Genomic DNA, 15,764 nt, shown 5'->3' with positions numbered 1-15,764 from the left:
TCAAGTATCAGGCAAATAAAACATTTGCTGTCAAGCTTGTTACATCATTGTAAATCCAATGGGGCTGGCAGGTTCACTCCAATAAATACAAATAAAAGATCTCTGTTTTTGAAGGCAGCTCACACATGCTCCACAGCAGCACAGCATGACATTCACTTTGGACTTTCTACTTTAACGGTTATGTGCATTTAAGTTAATAGATAATCTATTCTAGGTCCAATAAAGAACAATGTTACAGTAGTAATGTAATAAAGGTTGTCTCTCATAGCGCAGTGGACAGCAGCCCACATTAAGATCCTGGACCAGCTGAGTCCTCTCTGTGTTTTATGTGGGTCTGCAGGGGGTCCTCCAACTCCAAACACATGATGTTGAGGGGTACTGGCAACTCTGCATTGACTGTGTAATGCTTTTGTAACATTTTCCGTTTAGCTGCTGTACCCCCCCCCCCCCCCCCCCCCTCTCAGCCAGTGTAAGCTGCAGGTTCTTGTACTCTACAGCAGGGGTACTCAAACTATTTTGTTAAAGGTCCACTTGTGAATTTTATACAAGGTCAATGGTCCGGATCAATGGTAGTAAAGTCCCCCTCCCACCCCCACCCACCCCCGGAGCGGAGCAACGAAACTGAAATTAAGAAGCAGTTTCAGCGCGCTATGCGTGGGGCCCCCTTGAGGGGGTTTCCCGACATGTCGTTGCAGTAAATTAAAGGGTGTTTCATGTTGTCATTGCTGTGGACCTTCTTAATCTTTTTTTATGTTTTTTTATTTTATTTTTATTTTGAAATTGTTATGTTCATTCTGGTTTGTTTTGTGTTTGTATCTTTTATTTTATGTTTTGTGAGCTGAGCTGTGTGATTTTATATTTTATATATCTCTCTGTACAGCACTTTGGTCTGGAGGTTTTAAAGTGCTATATAAATAAAGTTGGATTGGATTAATCTACTTTATGTGGGGGCCCCCTTCTGGTCCAAGCACTTGCCTGTCGGTAAACGGTGCCCCTGTATACACACACACATTCAATACATACATAGAGTATAATGGCTTGAACTAGTGGGAGAAATGGCACTGTTTGTCTGTAGCCTTTGCCTTGAACCTCGGCAAAAATAGCATTAGAAGCATTAGAAAGTCAAGGTAAACTCGCTTGCGGTAAACGGCGCCCCTGTATACACACACACATTCAATACATACATACAGTATAATGGCTTGAACTAGTGGGAGAAATGGCACTGTTTGTCTGTAGCCTTTGCCTTGAACCTCGGCAAAAATAGCATTAGAAGCATTAGAAAGTCAAGGTAAACTCGCTTGCGGTCTGCAATGCTTTTCACGCTCGCGCACACAAGTAAACATATTTGGACCTCGGTATTTAGGAAATCCTGGATACGGCCCTGCGTGAGTGGCAATAACTCTCCTTATCAGCAGGCGGCGGTAGTGTTTATTCGTCATTCAAAAGAGGCAACAACCGGAAGATATAAACAAACAACAAATAGCGTGTGCGTTCCATTTTCACTCTCGTCCATCGAAAACATGTTTCGTGCGGCACTGGAGCTAGATTTGGGTTCTGCCCGCTATTAATGTCATGTGGATTTACCTGTCATGTTGACAGGTTATCATCATGTAGGCGTTGATAAAAGCTCATTCTAATGTTGTGTTGTGTGTATGAAGGTACCAAATAAAGTGTTGCATTGCCTATTTGTGTTTATTCTGTTAATCACACAGCGATAAGAAACAATAACAATGTGCCTACATAACTGTCAGTTGCAACTCTAGCATTAGTATTGGTTATAGTAACAGCTACAACATTAAAATACTTCTAGACAGATTGAGGAGGATAATGGGAGAATGAACAGAGAGGCAGAAACATCCATCTGAATAATAGTAACTTTATTTATATAGCACCTTTCATACAGGGGATTGCAGTTCAAAGTGCTTTACATCAGTAAGAAATAAGATATAAAATCAGTGTAAAACAAGCAGCAAGGGCAAAGCATAAAGTGGGATAAAATAATGCAGATATATATATATATATATACTGTATATAGTAATCCCAACAGGTCACCTTGTTTATGGTTTGATTCAGTTTTAGTAGAATATAAAATACATGAATGAATGATGAAATGAGCACTTAAAGTGCAGACATACTATAATTATATTGAGGTACTTGAGACTAATCCTGCAACTTTATAGTTCTGCTCCACAACAGTTAGAGAATGAAGAAACCATCCCGTATGAAAGGCTACATGTGAATAGAGGGGCAGAAAACCGGCTTGGCCTCTCTCCGAGCGGTGCCGGTGTGGTGGATTCTGCCAGGGGATTTCTGGGCTCAGCATCAAAGTGGAAGGACTCCTCGGTGGTGCTGGTCGAGGTTTCACTGCTGGTGCCACCGGGGGTTGATTCTGCAGCCACCGGACGCTCCTTAATTTTTTTTAAATAAATTCACTGTTTACCAAGCATTCATAACAAAACAATACCCTGAAATGTGTGTGCCATTAGTTTGGGGTGTGCTCAAGTTTGAGAGGTACATTGTAGACACATTGTGATGGCTCTATTCAGATGCTAAAGACATACTTCTAGAAGATTCAGAACACTACAAAATATAATCAAGACATATTTTATCTTGTATTATTATAGGTTAACATAAAAGCGTTATTGATCCCATGGTGAATTTCATAAGCTACCCAGCAGTATATCATGTAATTTAAATTAGCTCCTCCTTTTCCAGCTGCAACATTAAGGTGATGAGCACATAATTATATTTACCACTGTAACCACCAAATGAATGAAAATAATGTTTTTGTAAATGAAAGAAGCAAGAAACACTTATTTGTACTCAACAAATAAAATAGTTACCTTGATGGTGAGGTTCGAAGTACTCTCCTTCCTTCTTGTGTAGGGCTCTAAAAACGGCAGCCTGGTCAGGATCCACTGCTGTCTGCAAGTCCTTTGTGCTCCACAACTACCTGAAGGGGCAAGTTTCCTGTACCGGGTGTACTGGGTTCGCAGAGAATCCCACTTGTTCCTCAGCTCTTTCTCTGAAGCACACAAATAAACGATGTAAGCATTGTGGCTAGTTAGCATGTCCAATTCATATCTATATGCAGTGCCAAACTGCACAGCTAGCAACAGCTAGCAACAGGATAACAACAAAACAAAAGGTTGAAATAACAAATTACATTTCACGTTAACGTCACTGTACACTGGCAAACAATAAAAAGCCAACAGTATCTGCTTAAGAGCTCAATTGATGAAAAAGATAATCTTACCCGAGAAACCAAGTTGCGTTTCAATCTCTCGCCAGAGTCCGGTTTTCACTACTCGGTTCGAGTACCTTTTCTCTGTGATGTCGTACAGAGCTGGCCTCTCCCGGATCAAGGTGATGAGCAGGTCTTCGTTTCCGTCATTCGAGATCGCCATGATGAGATGAAAATGAATAGCTTCTTAAATCGTTTGTTTACGTCCCTCACTTCCGTTTCGCTTCTCATGCACTGATTCGCTAGCTGAACAGCCAATCAGAGTGATTGCTTGGTCCGACTGCCTGACCCGATGCATGGCCGATTCAACATGTTGAATCGGCCAATAAGGCGTGTCACGGCCGACGGTGCGGGACACACCAAATTGAGTTTGGGCGACAGGTGTGTGTGTGTGTGTGTGTGTGTGTGTGTGTGTGTGTGTGTGTGTGTGTGTGTGTGTGTGTGTGTGTGTGTGTGTGTGTGTGTGTGTGTTTTACGTTCCCTATTGGGCTAGGGGAACCAAAGGGAAATAACACGACCAGAGTGGAATGGGTATTAATTATAAGCGTTTATTTAAAACAGCTGTAAACAAAATGGCAGGCAAGCAGCCTGAAACAAACAAAAGGGCCAAAAGGGCACCGGTTGACAAATAACCAAACAAAAGGAGGACTCTAAGAAAGGAGTCTAAAGACATACAGGGAAAATACTAATATACTAAATAAAGAACGAAACAAAACCTAACTTCAAGAGTGGTACAACTAACCGAGGGAGTCTACACAAAACACAGCTAAACTAAAGGCAACAGTCACAAATCCTAACTATACTCTAAACACTAACTAAGCTACTCTACACTCTAACTAACCTACTCTAGACACTACTAATCACACAAGTTTTAACCTCAGAACAAAGAGCAAGTAGCGAGAGGCATCTGTCCACCTACAGAGCCTCCAGAATGATGATTGTCCCCAAGCTTTGTAATAATCTCCAGCAGGTGTGCGCCGGCTGTGTCCTGCGATTGGAGTGCGTCGGGCCCGGCGTGCTCCAATCGCAATCTTCAGGGGCGGACCAGGAGATGGGAGCCAATGCCGGGAGGGAAACCGCACAGCTCATTTACATAGAACACACACAGCTGAAAACACTCAGACGACCAGGAAGGCAGCAGCCGTAACAGTGTGTGTGTGCGTGTGCGTGTGCGTGTGTGTGTGTGTGTGTGTGTGTAAAAGGGTTGTAAATGCTTGTATTTGTGTCTTTTCATATCTTTAATTGTGTGTGCGGCTAGCTGATGAGGTTACCCAAACGGCCCAGCATGCTGCTAATGATGAGAGGAGGAGTGGGGGGGCACAGATCGGGACTCTGTTTGCTCAGAGATGTGACTGTGTGTGTGCATTTGTGTGTGTTTAGGGGGGACACCTGCCCCACATAAGGCGAGAGTGTCTGTGACCCTAGCAGCTATAATATCAGTGCGAGCTCTGACCCCAGGTTGGGCCCGTTTGGCCCTTCAGCAGGGGGAGAGAGCTGGGGGGCGCAGAGGGGGAGTCCTGCCCTCATTGTACGGCTGCTGTCCTCTGCCGGGGTCGCGGCCCACTGAGGGGGAAGTAATGTGAGTAATGGAGAGTAATAGGGTCCAGATAGTGAGTTTGGCTGTAACCCTATTGTATCCTGTGTTAGCAGGGTCAAAGGTCACCCACCAGCACAGTGGACCCAGCCCCACTCCACCCATTTGGGCCATAAATGAGTTTACCCAACACTAATTACTGAGGGCCCGCCAATTGGCAGCACTGCTTAACGGATCTGACAACTTCCCCCCCCCCGCCCTCTGCTCCTCGTGGACTGTGGCTGTTCTCCAGAAGGTTCTGAGTGAACCACAGTCTGCATCTGCTCAGCAGCGTGGTTCTTCATGGTGGCTCTTCTGGAGAATAACACACTCTAATGACAACTGTTGAGGAGCGCCCGGTGGCATGGGGGCTTAAGGGGGCTTAACCTGCGAACCAGGTCATATCAGAAGTGCAGCCTCCCTGTTACTGCGCTCTGCTCTTGTTTCCTGTTAGCTCTTGACTTTCAACTGGTCGGCAGATCTTCTGTGTTGTCGATAGCTGGAATCCTCACAAGGTCTCCAATCGGCAACAGATTGTCTCTGTGTAGTGTTTTCAGCTTCCCTTTCCCACTCTGAGCTTTCAGCTTATAGACAGGCAGGTTTGGCATCTTCTCTGCTACAACATAGGGAACCTCACACCAACGGTTTCCACGGTTTGTCTAAGAAACAATTAAAATCCCATTAATTTTGACTTGGGGGGGATTTACGTGAGCAACATCAGTTCCTGGCGACAGAAGAAGGTTGTTGCAGAAGCAGTGACGCTGGGATTGCAAAGTAGCTGGAACACGACCGCACAAAAGACATTTATTACCTCAAGTAATAGGAGAGAAACTTCAGATCATACAACCCTTTATTTACAGCGCCATGCGGCCAAACATTGTCAGGTAAAACTAAAATAAATGTATAAAAGGAATATGCATCAAGGGTGGAAAAGCAAACTGGTTCTTGTTTGCAGGTTGAACAAACTGTGAACCAAAGTAGCCCCAGCCTGAAAGCAGAACAGACGTCATTTCAGTGGAAGAGGGGGAATAGCTAATACAAGCCCTCCAGACTGTTCCTGTTCTGATGCTCTACTCCCTGATGAGGGCCGCCAGTCCAAGATGACCACAGAAACATTTCAGACATTACAGCAACAAAGCCTGAGCAATTGTGAACCTATCTTTTGAGTTTTCCAATCGACCTCTCGTCAATTCTCAGTTTCTCTTTACTTGCAGATTAAATATCCCTCTTACTGATATCTTTGGCAAAGTCCACAAAAAGAGGACAAAGACACTGTGGAAGGCCGCACTGGTTGTCTTGTTTAAATGAAGGCAGGCTTGCTGCCAGTGTTTCTGACCTGTGCTCCAACACAGCTGGAGCTAATAGCTTCCTTCCTTTCTCTGTGGTTTACTGGCTGGGAGTTGACTTTGGGGTCAACATAAATGAAAATCCACTTAGAATATAGCCTACTTACAGTCCCTGAAACAATCTCTGGGACTTTCTTATTCCCGTAAATATCTACATCTTTATTTGCAGGCTGCAAATGATTAGTTGGCAGTGTTCTATCCTCAAGCATAACAAAGGGGTTCATGCTTCACAGTTTAAGATCTACAGATACATATTTCAGTGTAGTCATTGTGGAAGGCCAATTAATCATTCAATCAATCAATCACTTGGATCCCCAGTATTTAAAAATAGTTTTGAACTGAAATGTTTGATAGTGAGGGAGGTCTTTATGATCTCATGTAACCTTAGGTGTATTACCGCTGACTAGATGTGTTTAGTTGGATGACAACAATTAAAGCAATGATACTGTATTTCAGATTTTGGGATGCTAATGAAAGTTATGTATTCTGAGGTGTGATCGTCTGTAGCTGCAGTCACCACAACCTTCCCCCCCACACTCACCGCAACTTCATCCCCCACCCCCACAGGAATTCAACATAAATCCTTTCACGTAGTGATTTCCTTTCACGAGGCTACAGAAATGTGTTATAGATAGATAGATACTTTATTTATCGCATACTGGTAAATCATTTTGTCACAGTAGCAGTGTTGAAAAGCATTAGACGAGTTAAACATGTTTTATAGATACAATAAGATACAAATATAATACAATTAAAATTAACAAGTATTTATGATAAAAATTAAAATTAGCATCAAAAAATTCACAATAGAAAGGAACATACAGTTGCAAGAAAAAGTATGTGAACCCTTTGGAATTACCTGGAATGCTGCATAAATTGGTCATAAAATGGAGGAAGCCACTGCTATCCAGAAAAAACATTGCTGCACGTTTGAAGTTTGCAAAAGAGCACCTGGATGTTCCACAGCACTACTGGCATATATTCTGTGGACAGATGAAACCAAAGTGTAGTTGTTTGGAAGGAACACACAACGCTATGTGTGGAGAAAAAAAGGCACAGCACACCAACATCAAAACCTCATCCCAACTGTGAAGTATGGTGGAGGGAGCATCATGGTTTGGGGCTGCTCTGCTGCGTCAGGGCCTGGACAGATTCCCATCATCGACGGAAAAATGAATTCTCAAGTTTATCAAGACATTTTGCTGGAGAACTTAAGGCCATCTGTCCACCAATTGAAGCTCAACAGAAGATGGGTGATGCAACAGGACAACGACCCAAAGCACAGAAGTAAATCAACAACAGAATGGCTTCAACAGAAGAAAATACGCCTTCTGGAGTGGCCCAGTCAGAGTCCTGACCTCAACCCAATTGAGATGCTGTGGCATGACCTCAAGAGAGCGATTCACACCAGACATCCCAAGAATATTGCTGAACTGAAACTGTTTTGTAAAGAGGAATGGTCCAAAATTCCTCCTGACCGTTGTGCATGTCTGATATGCAACTATAGGAAACGTTTGGTTGAGGTTATTGCTGCCAAAGGAGGGTCAACCAGTTATTAAATCCAAGGCTTCACATACTTTTTCCACCCTGCACTGTGAATGTTTACATGGACAGTCGGGACGGGTGGCGCAGTGGTCTGTGCATTTGATCATCAGATCAAGGGGGTGTTGGGGAACTCCAGTTCGAAACCCGCTCCCGCCCAACTGCTTCAGGCCGTTGTGCCTTGGGCAAGACACTTCACCCAAATTTGCTCCTGTGGGTATTGTCCGCAGTACATGTATAATATCAATGTGTACTTGTAAAAGCGCCTCGATGACTTTGAGGTGTGAAGATGGGCGGTGTGGCGCAGTGCATTGATCAAGAGGGTGAAACCCGCCGCCGCTGCGTCTGTAAAGCCGTTGTGTCCTTGGGCAAGACACTTCACCTGAACTTGCTCCTGTGGGTATTGTCCACAGTAGATGACCATTACATGATGATCTGTATATGTAATGTGTATTTGTAAAGCACTTTGAGTCATTGATAATGCGCTATAATAAATATAAGGATTATTATTATGGTGTGTTCAATAAAAACATAAAAACATATAATTGTTTGTGTTTTAGCGTTTAGTGTTTTAGCTTAAGCAGACTGTGTTTGTCTATTGTTGTGACTTAGATGAAGATCAGAACACATTTTATGACCAATTTATGCAGAAATCCAGGTAGTTCCAAAGGGTTCACATACTTTTTCTTGCAACTGTATATCACTGTGCTTAAATAATACAAAATATAACGAAAGTATTGAATAAATTGAATGATCTACAATATACAATCTCACTGAGCTGAAGAAATATATAGAAATACATACAGACACATATCTCTATCTGCATCTGTCTCCTCCATCTACAGTATTGTCATCCAACCAACAGCACTTCGGTAACTATCTGTGTGAGTAAAAGGTGGGCCTCCCCCCTGTCCGTCAACCCTGTAGGAGGGCCCTAAGCCATGAGATTCGGCCCGGCCCAGCAGAAGCCCCCCCACCACCAGCACCCCTGGTCACCACCCGCCCTCTACATAGCTTCTAACATCCAGACACACCCTCTCAGCCCGCTCCCACAGCGCTCCTCCCTCTCCTTTCTCTGCCCCCCCCCCCCCCTCTCCACAGGCCTGGTATTCACTGTGCATACCGAGCTGCTAATTCCAACCTGCCACTCGAATCAAAGGATCACCACTGTGTTCTTCTGCTGGGAAACTGTGTGTGTGTGCGTGCGTGCGTGCGTGCGTGCGTGTGTGTGTGTGTGTGAGACTAGGGCCCACTCCTTAAGTCAAGTGGGTAATGAGTAATAAATAAAGAATACATCCCCAAAACTAAGGGAGAAAATGTAAGGTCCCTCTTACTAAATTACCAGCAACGTGGACGTAGACATTTTATAACAACAAAAGAAAGGAAACCATTGAGGTAGTAATGTCAGCCAACGGTGTACTTTAATTATCTTCTGAAGTCGCTCAGTATAACTATATACAAATTAATAACTTTACCATGAGAAGAAAGATTATTGAAATAGATAAAATAGGGGAACACATGCCATGTTATTAACAAGAGTTGACATGCTACGTCCCGTAGCCAATCTACTAATAGAAATATATCTACAAATATGGAGACTGTCCTTTGTTTTAATAGTTTTCTCTGCCAAAATAAATGTTTGTATTTCTCATGTCACTCTTTATTTAAACACTGAAAGGTTTCCAGTGTAAACCTTTCTGTATTCACATGGAATGCAATTAAAACAAAAGTGTAGCCTAACACTAAAGCCTGTTTTAACTGAGAAATGAACAGAAGCTAGCATAAAGGAGGAGAAAGGATTGTCCTCTTCTGACACCAGAAAAAGAGAGACATTAAAGGAATTTAGGGGAACAAAGGAGCAGGCGTAGCCATGTCTTTAGCTCATGTTCATAGAGCAGATGGACAAACAAAGATCCACCTTGGACTCACAATGACGACCTGGAAAATAAAAAATGTTTCTCTGTTTGCTGGGCCATCAGACTTATTGCTGTTGCAGTGGTCTCTTTAGTTGTCCTTTTTTTCAATATATAGAAAATCTGCATGATTTTTTAGGATCATTAAATGATATCAAATGTCTCGAGTTTTGCCAACATTTCCGGGGGGAAAATGTGTGACGACTTTGGTGGTGTTGGGGAAATATTTTCATGGGCCCATAACTTTGACCCAGTTTATCAGTTTCTACAATGAGCACCTGCAATCTTGGGCTGCTGTGCTCTCAGTGTTTTGTCTCCCCGTCCCTGCCTGTTGGCTAGAGAAGATAGAGGTTATAGTGCTTTGCCTGTTTTATCTTGGTATGCAGCATGTTGATTATTCTCTCAGAACCAGCTAAATACATGGGACTGGGTCAGATATCTTCAGAATCATTTGGCAGCAGCTGTGTCACCTCGTGACACACGACATGTCTTGTGAATTCTCCGGCCAAAGCTCCAAATAAACCATCAGTGTTTGACATCAAAATTCCAGCTCTCTCTTGTCTCTCTGAGTCCTGTCTGCATTGCTTCAGAATTTCCCATCACAGGTGGCATCAACACTATTTCCTGAGTTGAGTTGATCTGTTGAAGTGGTTTTGATGACACTAATCATGGTCTGTGTGTGTCTCTCGTCTGTGTGCAGATCCTTTGTAACAGGCACCGCATGCTGTGAGAACACGTCGCCTCTTCGCGTTTGGGATGTTGAACGGTAAGTCCTCTAGCACTGCTAAAATAACTAGAGAATGCAATTCCTTGCAATGCTTTATGCTGAAAAGCTGACGCTGAACTGCTATGCTGGCTTTAATGTGTAAGAAGAAAGTGTAGAAGCAGGAATATTTGGATAACAGGGAATGGGTTTCATACAAATGAACGTCATAGAAAAAGTAAAATAATACACACTATATTAAAAAGTTTCACGAAACTCCCAATGTACGAAAAATGTAAAAGATTTAAGGTGTCAGTGAACTATTGAGCTATAATCAAACCAGCAACCGGCAGTGGCTCAGTGTTAATTTTGGCAGCTATTTTTGATTTAGTCTAAGACGAAAATGCTTATTAGTTTTAGTCACACTTTAGTCCTTTTTATCCTTCATAGTTTTTGGTTTGCGTTCACACCTGCCTTGTATAGTCCGGTTGAATCGAACCCTGGTGCGTTTAGCCGCTTGGTGCGGTTCATTTGGGTCGGTGTGAACACAGTCCGAGACCTCTTAAGTGAACTAAACAAGCGGACTCTGGTCCGCTAAAATAGGTGGTCTCGGAGCGCTTGCTTGCGAACTCTGGAGCGGTTCATTGCTGGTGTGAACGCAGTCCGCACCAAAACATAGGAAGCGTAGTATTTACGTGTCACAAGAACGCGGATATCTAGATCGGCATGAAGTTTTTGTACATATAAAAACGCCACTGCAGAACACATCATATACAGTGGGGCAAAAAAGTATTTAGACAGCCACCAATTGTGCAAGTTCTCCCACTTAAAAAGATGAGAGAGGCCTGTAATTTTCATCCTAGGTACACCTCAACTATGAGAGACAGAATGGGGGAAAAGAATCCAGGAAATCACATTGTAGGATTTTTAATGAATTAAATTCCTCGGTAAAATAAGTATTTGGTCACCTACAAACAAACAAGATTTCTGGCTCTCACAGACCTGTAACTTCTTCTTTAAGAGCCTCCTCTGTCCTCCACTTGTTAACTGTATTAATAGCACCTGTTTGAACTCGTTATCAGTATAAAAGACACCTGTCCACAAGCTCAAACAGTCACACTCCAAACTCCACTATGGCCAAGACCAAAGAGCTGTCAAAGGACACCAGAAACAAAATTGTAGACCTGCACCAGGCTGGGAAGACTGAATCTGCAATAGGTAAGCAGCTTGGTGTGAAGAGATCAACTGTGGGAGCAATTATTAGAAATTGGAAGACATACAAGACCACTGATAATCTCCCTCGATCTGGGGCTCCACGCAAGATCTCACCCTGTGGGGTCAAAATGATCACAAGAACGGTGAGCAAAAATCCCAGAACCACACAGGGGGACCTAGTCAATGACCTGCAGAGAGCTGGGACCAAAGTAACAAAGGCTACCATTAGTAACACAATACGCCGCCAGGGACTCAAATCCTGCAGTGCCAGACGTGTCCCCCTGCTTAAGTCAGTACATGTCCAGGCCCGTCTGAAGTTTGCTAGAGAGCATTTAGATGATCCAGAAGAGGATTGGGAGAATGTCATATGGTCAGATGAAACCAAAATAGAAGTTGTTGGTAAAAACTCAACTAGACGTGTTTGGAGGAGAAAGAATGCTGAGTTGCATCCAAAGAACACCATACCTACTGTGAAACATGGGGGTGGAAACATCATGCTTTGGGGCTGTTTTTCTGCAAAGGGACCAGGAGGACTGATCCGTGTAAAGGAAAGAATGAATGGGGCCATGTATCGTGAGATTTTGAGTGACAACCTCCTTCCATCAGCAAGGGCATTGAAGATGAAACGTGGCTGGGTCTTTCAGCATGACAATGATTCCAAACACACCGCCCGGGCAATGAAGGAGTGGTTTCGTAAGAAGCATTTCAAGGTCCTGGAGTGGCCTAGCCAGTCTCCAGATTTCAACCCCATAGAAAAATCTTTGGAGGGAGTTGAAAGTCCGTGTTGCCCAGCAACAGCCCCAAAACATCACTGCTCTAGAGGAGATCTGCATGGAGGGATAGGCATAAATACCAGCAACAGTGTGTGAAAACCTTGTGAAGACTAACAGAAAAACGTTTGACCTCTGTCATTGCCAATAAAGGGTATATAACAAAGTATTGAGATGAACTTTTGTTATTGACCATGTGATTTTCTGTTTTTTTTTTCTCATTTTGTCTCTCACAGTTGAGGTATACCTAGGAAAATGACAGGCCTCTCATCTTTTTAAGTGGGAGAACTTGCACAATTGGTGGCTGACTAAATACTTTTTTTTCCCCACTGTATATTATTCTGAAAAGGACCAATCTGCACAATGATTACTTTTGGTACTTTACCTATATTTTGATGCTAATACTTTTCTACTTGAGTAACATTTTGAATGCAGTACTTTACTTTAACAGAGTATTCCAACACTCTAGTACTTCTACTTTTACTCAAGTACAAGATCTGACTACTTCTCCCACCTCTGCGCACCTGATGTGATAATGTTACTCGTAATTGGGACAACAGAGCTATGAGTTAAGGCAGTCGAAAATTGTGCATTTCTCCGACTGAATATGATGCCTTTTGGCCAGCAGTTTGGACAGATTGCTCGTGTCAACGCGCTTACGCGAAAACACTAGTGGCAAACGAGCTTTGTAGAATGTCACTATACTCTGAACGCTCCGTCCCTGGCAGATCTCTGTGGTAAGCATATTTAGCTTTTATTCATTTCTGGAGGATATCAAAAATCTATTCTCACTAGTAAGAATGCAAATTCTTGATACAAAAAATTCAATTCTTACTAGTAAGAACGCAAATTCTTGATATCAAACATTTAATTTTAACTAGTTAGAATGCAAATTCTTCCATCCATCCATCCATCTTCTCCCGCTTATCCGTGGTCGGGTCGCGGGGGTAGCAGTTTCAGCAGAGAGCCCCAAACTTTATTTTCCCTGGCCACATCAACCAGCTCTGACTGGGGGATCCCAAGGCGCTCCCAGGCCAGCAAAGAGATATAATCCCTCCACCTGGTTCTAGGTCTACCCCTTGGTCTCTTCCCAGCTGGATGTGTCTGAAACACCTCCCTAGGGAGGCGCCCAGGTGGTATCCTTACTAGGTGCCCGAACCACCTCAACTGGCTCCTTTTGACGCGAAGGAGGAGCGGTTCAACTCCGAGTCCCTCCCGGATGACTGCACTTCTCACCTTATCCATAAGGGAGACACCAGCCAACTTGCGGAGAAAACCCATCTCGGCCGCTTGTATCCGCAATCTCGTTATTTCGGTCATGACCCTTCCTTCATGACCATAGGTGAGGGTAGGAACGAAAATGGCCCGGTAGACAGAGAGCTTTGCCTTCTGGCTCAGCTCTCTTTTTGTCACAACGGTGCAGTAAAGCGACTGCAGTACCGCTCCCGCTGCTCCGATTCTCCGGCCCATCTGACGCTCCATTGTTCCCTCACTCGAGAACAAGACCCCGAGATACTTGAACTCCTTCACTTGGGGTAAGGATTCATTCTCTACTTGGAGTGCACAGTCTATCGGTTTCCTACTGAGAACCATGGCCTCAGATTTGAAGGTGCTGATCCTCATCCCAGCCGCTTCACACTTGGTACCGAAACGATCCAGTGAGTGCTGCAGGTCGCAGACCGATGAAGCCATCAGAACCACATCATCTACAAAAAGCAGTGGTGCAATCCTTTGTCCACCGAACTGCAGACCCCCTCCCCCACGACTACGACTCGAAATCCCATCCATGTATATTACAAACAGGATTGGTGACAAAGCGCAGCCCTGGCGGAAGCCAACCCTCACCGGAAATGGGTCTGTCTTACTGCAGAGGACCCAGGCACACCTCTCGCTTTGGGAGTACAGAGATTGGATGGCCCTGAGTCGAGACCCCCTCACCCCATACTCCTGCAGCACCTCCCACAGTAACTCCCTGGGAACTCGGTCATATGCCTTCTCCAAGTCTACAAAACACATGTAGACCGGATAAGCGTACTCCCAGGCCCCCTCCAGGATCCTTGCGAGAGTAAAAAGCTGATCCGTCGTTCCACGACCAGGACGGAATCCGCATTGTTCCTCCTCAATCTGAGGTTCGACAATCGGCCTGACCCTCCTTTCGAGTACCTTAGAGTAAACTTTCCCAGGGAGGCTGAGTAGTGTGATGCCTCTGTAATTGGCACACACCCTCTGATTAGGGCTGGGCGATTTTTTCAATTTTAACGATTAATTTGCATTTTTACTTTTAATGGCTGAACCGAAAAATCGCGATTTAAAAAAATGTCTAGACTCCGCAGAATTGTTTTGCTTTAAGGGACTCCGTAGTAGCTTACTCTCTCACTTTCCAGAACGTGCCAATATGGTCTAGCTGCGGCCGCGGACAGTACACAACACTACACGACACTACACGACACGCCAGAGTCCTGCACTGGTCTGATTTTCAAGACCCGCTCCCGCCCCGCACCCGCGACATGCAATACCGAACCCGCCCCGCTACCCGCACATATTACTAATTAGTTCCGCAACCCGACCCGACCCGTAAGCACAGGATCCGCAACCCGACCCGAACCCGCATATATATATATATATATATATATGAGCAGTGAAAACGTGCAATTATGAACACACGCAGTTGCATATTTGGCTCAAAAAGCGTGGGATGTTGGTTATTTTCTCCATCTAGGAGGACACCAAAAGCCTCCCAGACGTTGGATTTCGCTCTTGAGGAAGTGTTGGAAAATGCTGTATTCTCCGCTGGAGAGCTTCACCTCAGCCATTCAGAATGTACAGCGCTCAGAAGCAGATCGATGCGCTGCAGAGGTTATGATTATGCGCGGTCCCGCGGGGGAGAGGTCTGAGGATTTAAACATTAAACTAAATTATTATTATTTTAATATATTTATTATGCAACACCCGCAACCCGACCCGCATCATCTTTGTTTTACCCAGAACCAAACCCGGAAAAAAGTGTTTGAAAAAATACCACCCGCGAATCACCTTTTTTGCGGGTCACCCGTCGGGTAACTGCGGGTACCCGACCCGATGCAGGACTCTGCGACACGCCCACCTGACATGACACTACAGTGGCTGAGAAGGGTCTAGCTGCGGCTGCGGACAGTGGAGGTTGAACCAAGCCCACAGGAAGTGAGCCGGAGTCTGATGAGAATATTCGTTGTGGCCAAACGGCGGTACTACACTTCCTTTAGGTTGCTGGGCCCGGAAACACTTTTTCCCATTGACTTACATTGGGAAAGAGTGGTCTGTAACTTGTTGGATAATTTTTTTTGAACTAAATAAACTACCCAGTATGAACGTTTGTATAGCTCTTATTAAAAACATTCGGTCCTCAAGTTGTAAAATGTGCTAATAACGTTATTCTGAGAGTTATTTTCCTCGGCATTATGAACGCGCATCTAACCCAC

At 44.2% G+C, this 15,764-nt stretch overlaps 2 protein-coding genes across 3 annotated transcripts in view; one reads left to right on the top strand and one right to left on the bottom strand.

Annotated features, from left to right (window-relative positions):
- Positions 1-15,764, top strand: part of fbxw4 (F-box and WD repeat domain containing 4) — a 101,263-nt gene that overhangs the window by 62,644 nt on the left and 22,855 nt on the right. For both annotated transcript variants that reach the window (XM_079686296.1, XM_079686295.1), the window contains exon 6: positions 10,319-10,384. In XM_079686296.1, coding sequence (XP_079542422.1) covers positions 10,319-10,384 — 66 coding nt within the window. The remainder of the gene's footprint in view (positions 1-10,318; positions 10,385-15,764) is intronic.
- LOC307042428 (uncharacterized protein) lies at positions 1,863-8,661 on the bottom strand. The gene is made up of 3 exons (XM_079686303.1): positions 3,257-8,661; positions 2,844-3,025; positions 1,863-2,408 (listed from the first exon to the last, which is right to left on the bottom strand). Exons 1-3 carry the CDS (start codon positions 3,405-3,407, stop codon positions 2,175-2,177), a joined length of 567 nt encoding a protein of 188 aa, XP_079542429.1. The 5' UTR covers positions 3,408-8,661; the 3' UTR covers positions 1,863-2,174.

Source organism: Notothenia rossii (assembly GCF_949606895.1).
Source record: "Notothenia rossii genome assembly, chromosome: 6".
In the NCBI taxonomy this organism is placed as follows: domain Eukaryota; kingdom Metazoa; phylum Chordata; class Actinopteri; order Perciformes; family Nototheniidae; genus Notothenia; species Notothenia rossii.
The sequence above is the reverse complement of the archived record's forward strand: the minus strand, read 5'-3'. Positions and strand labels throughout refer to the sequence as shown.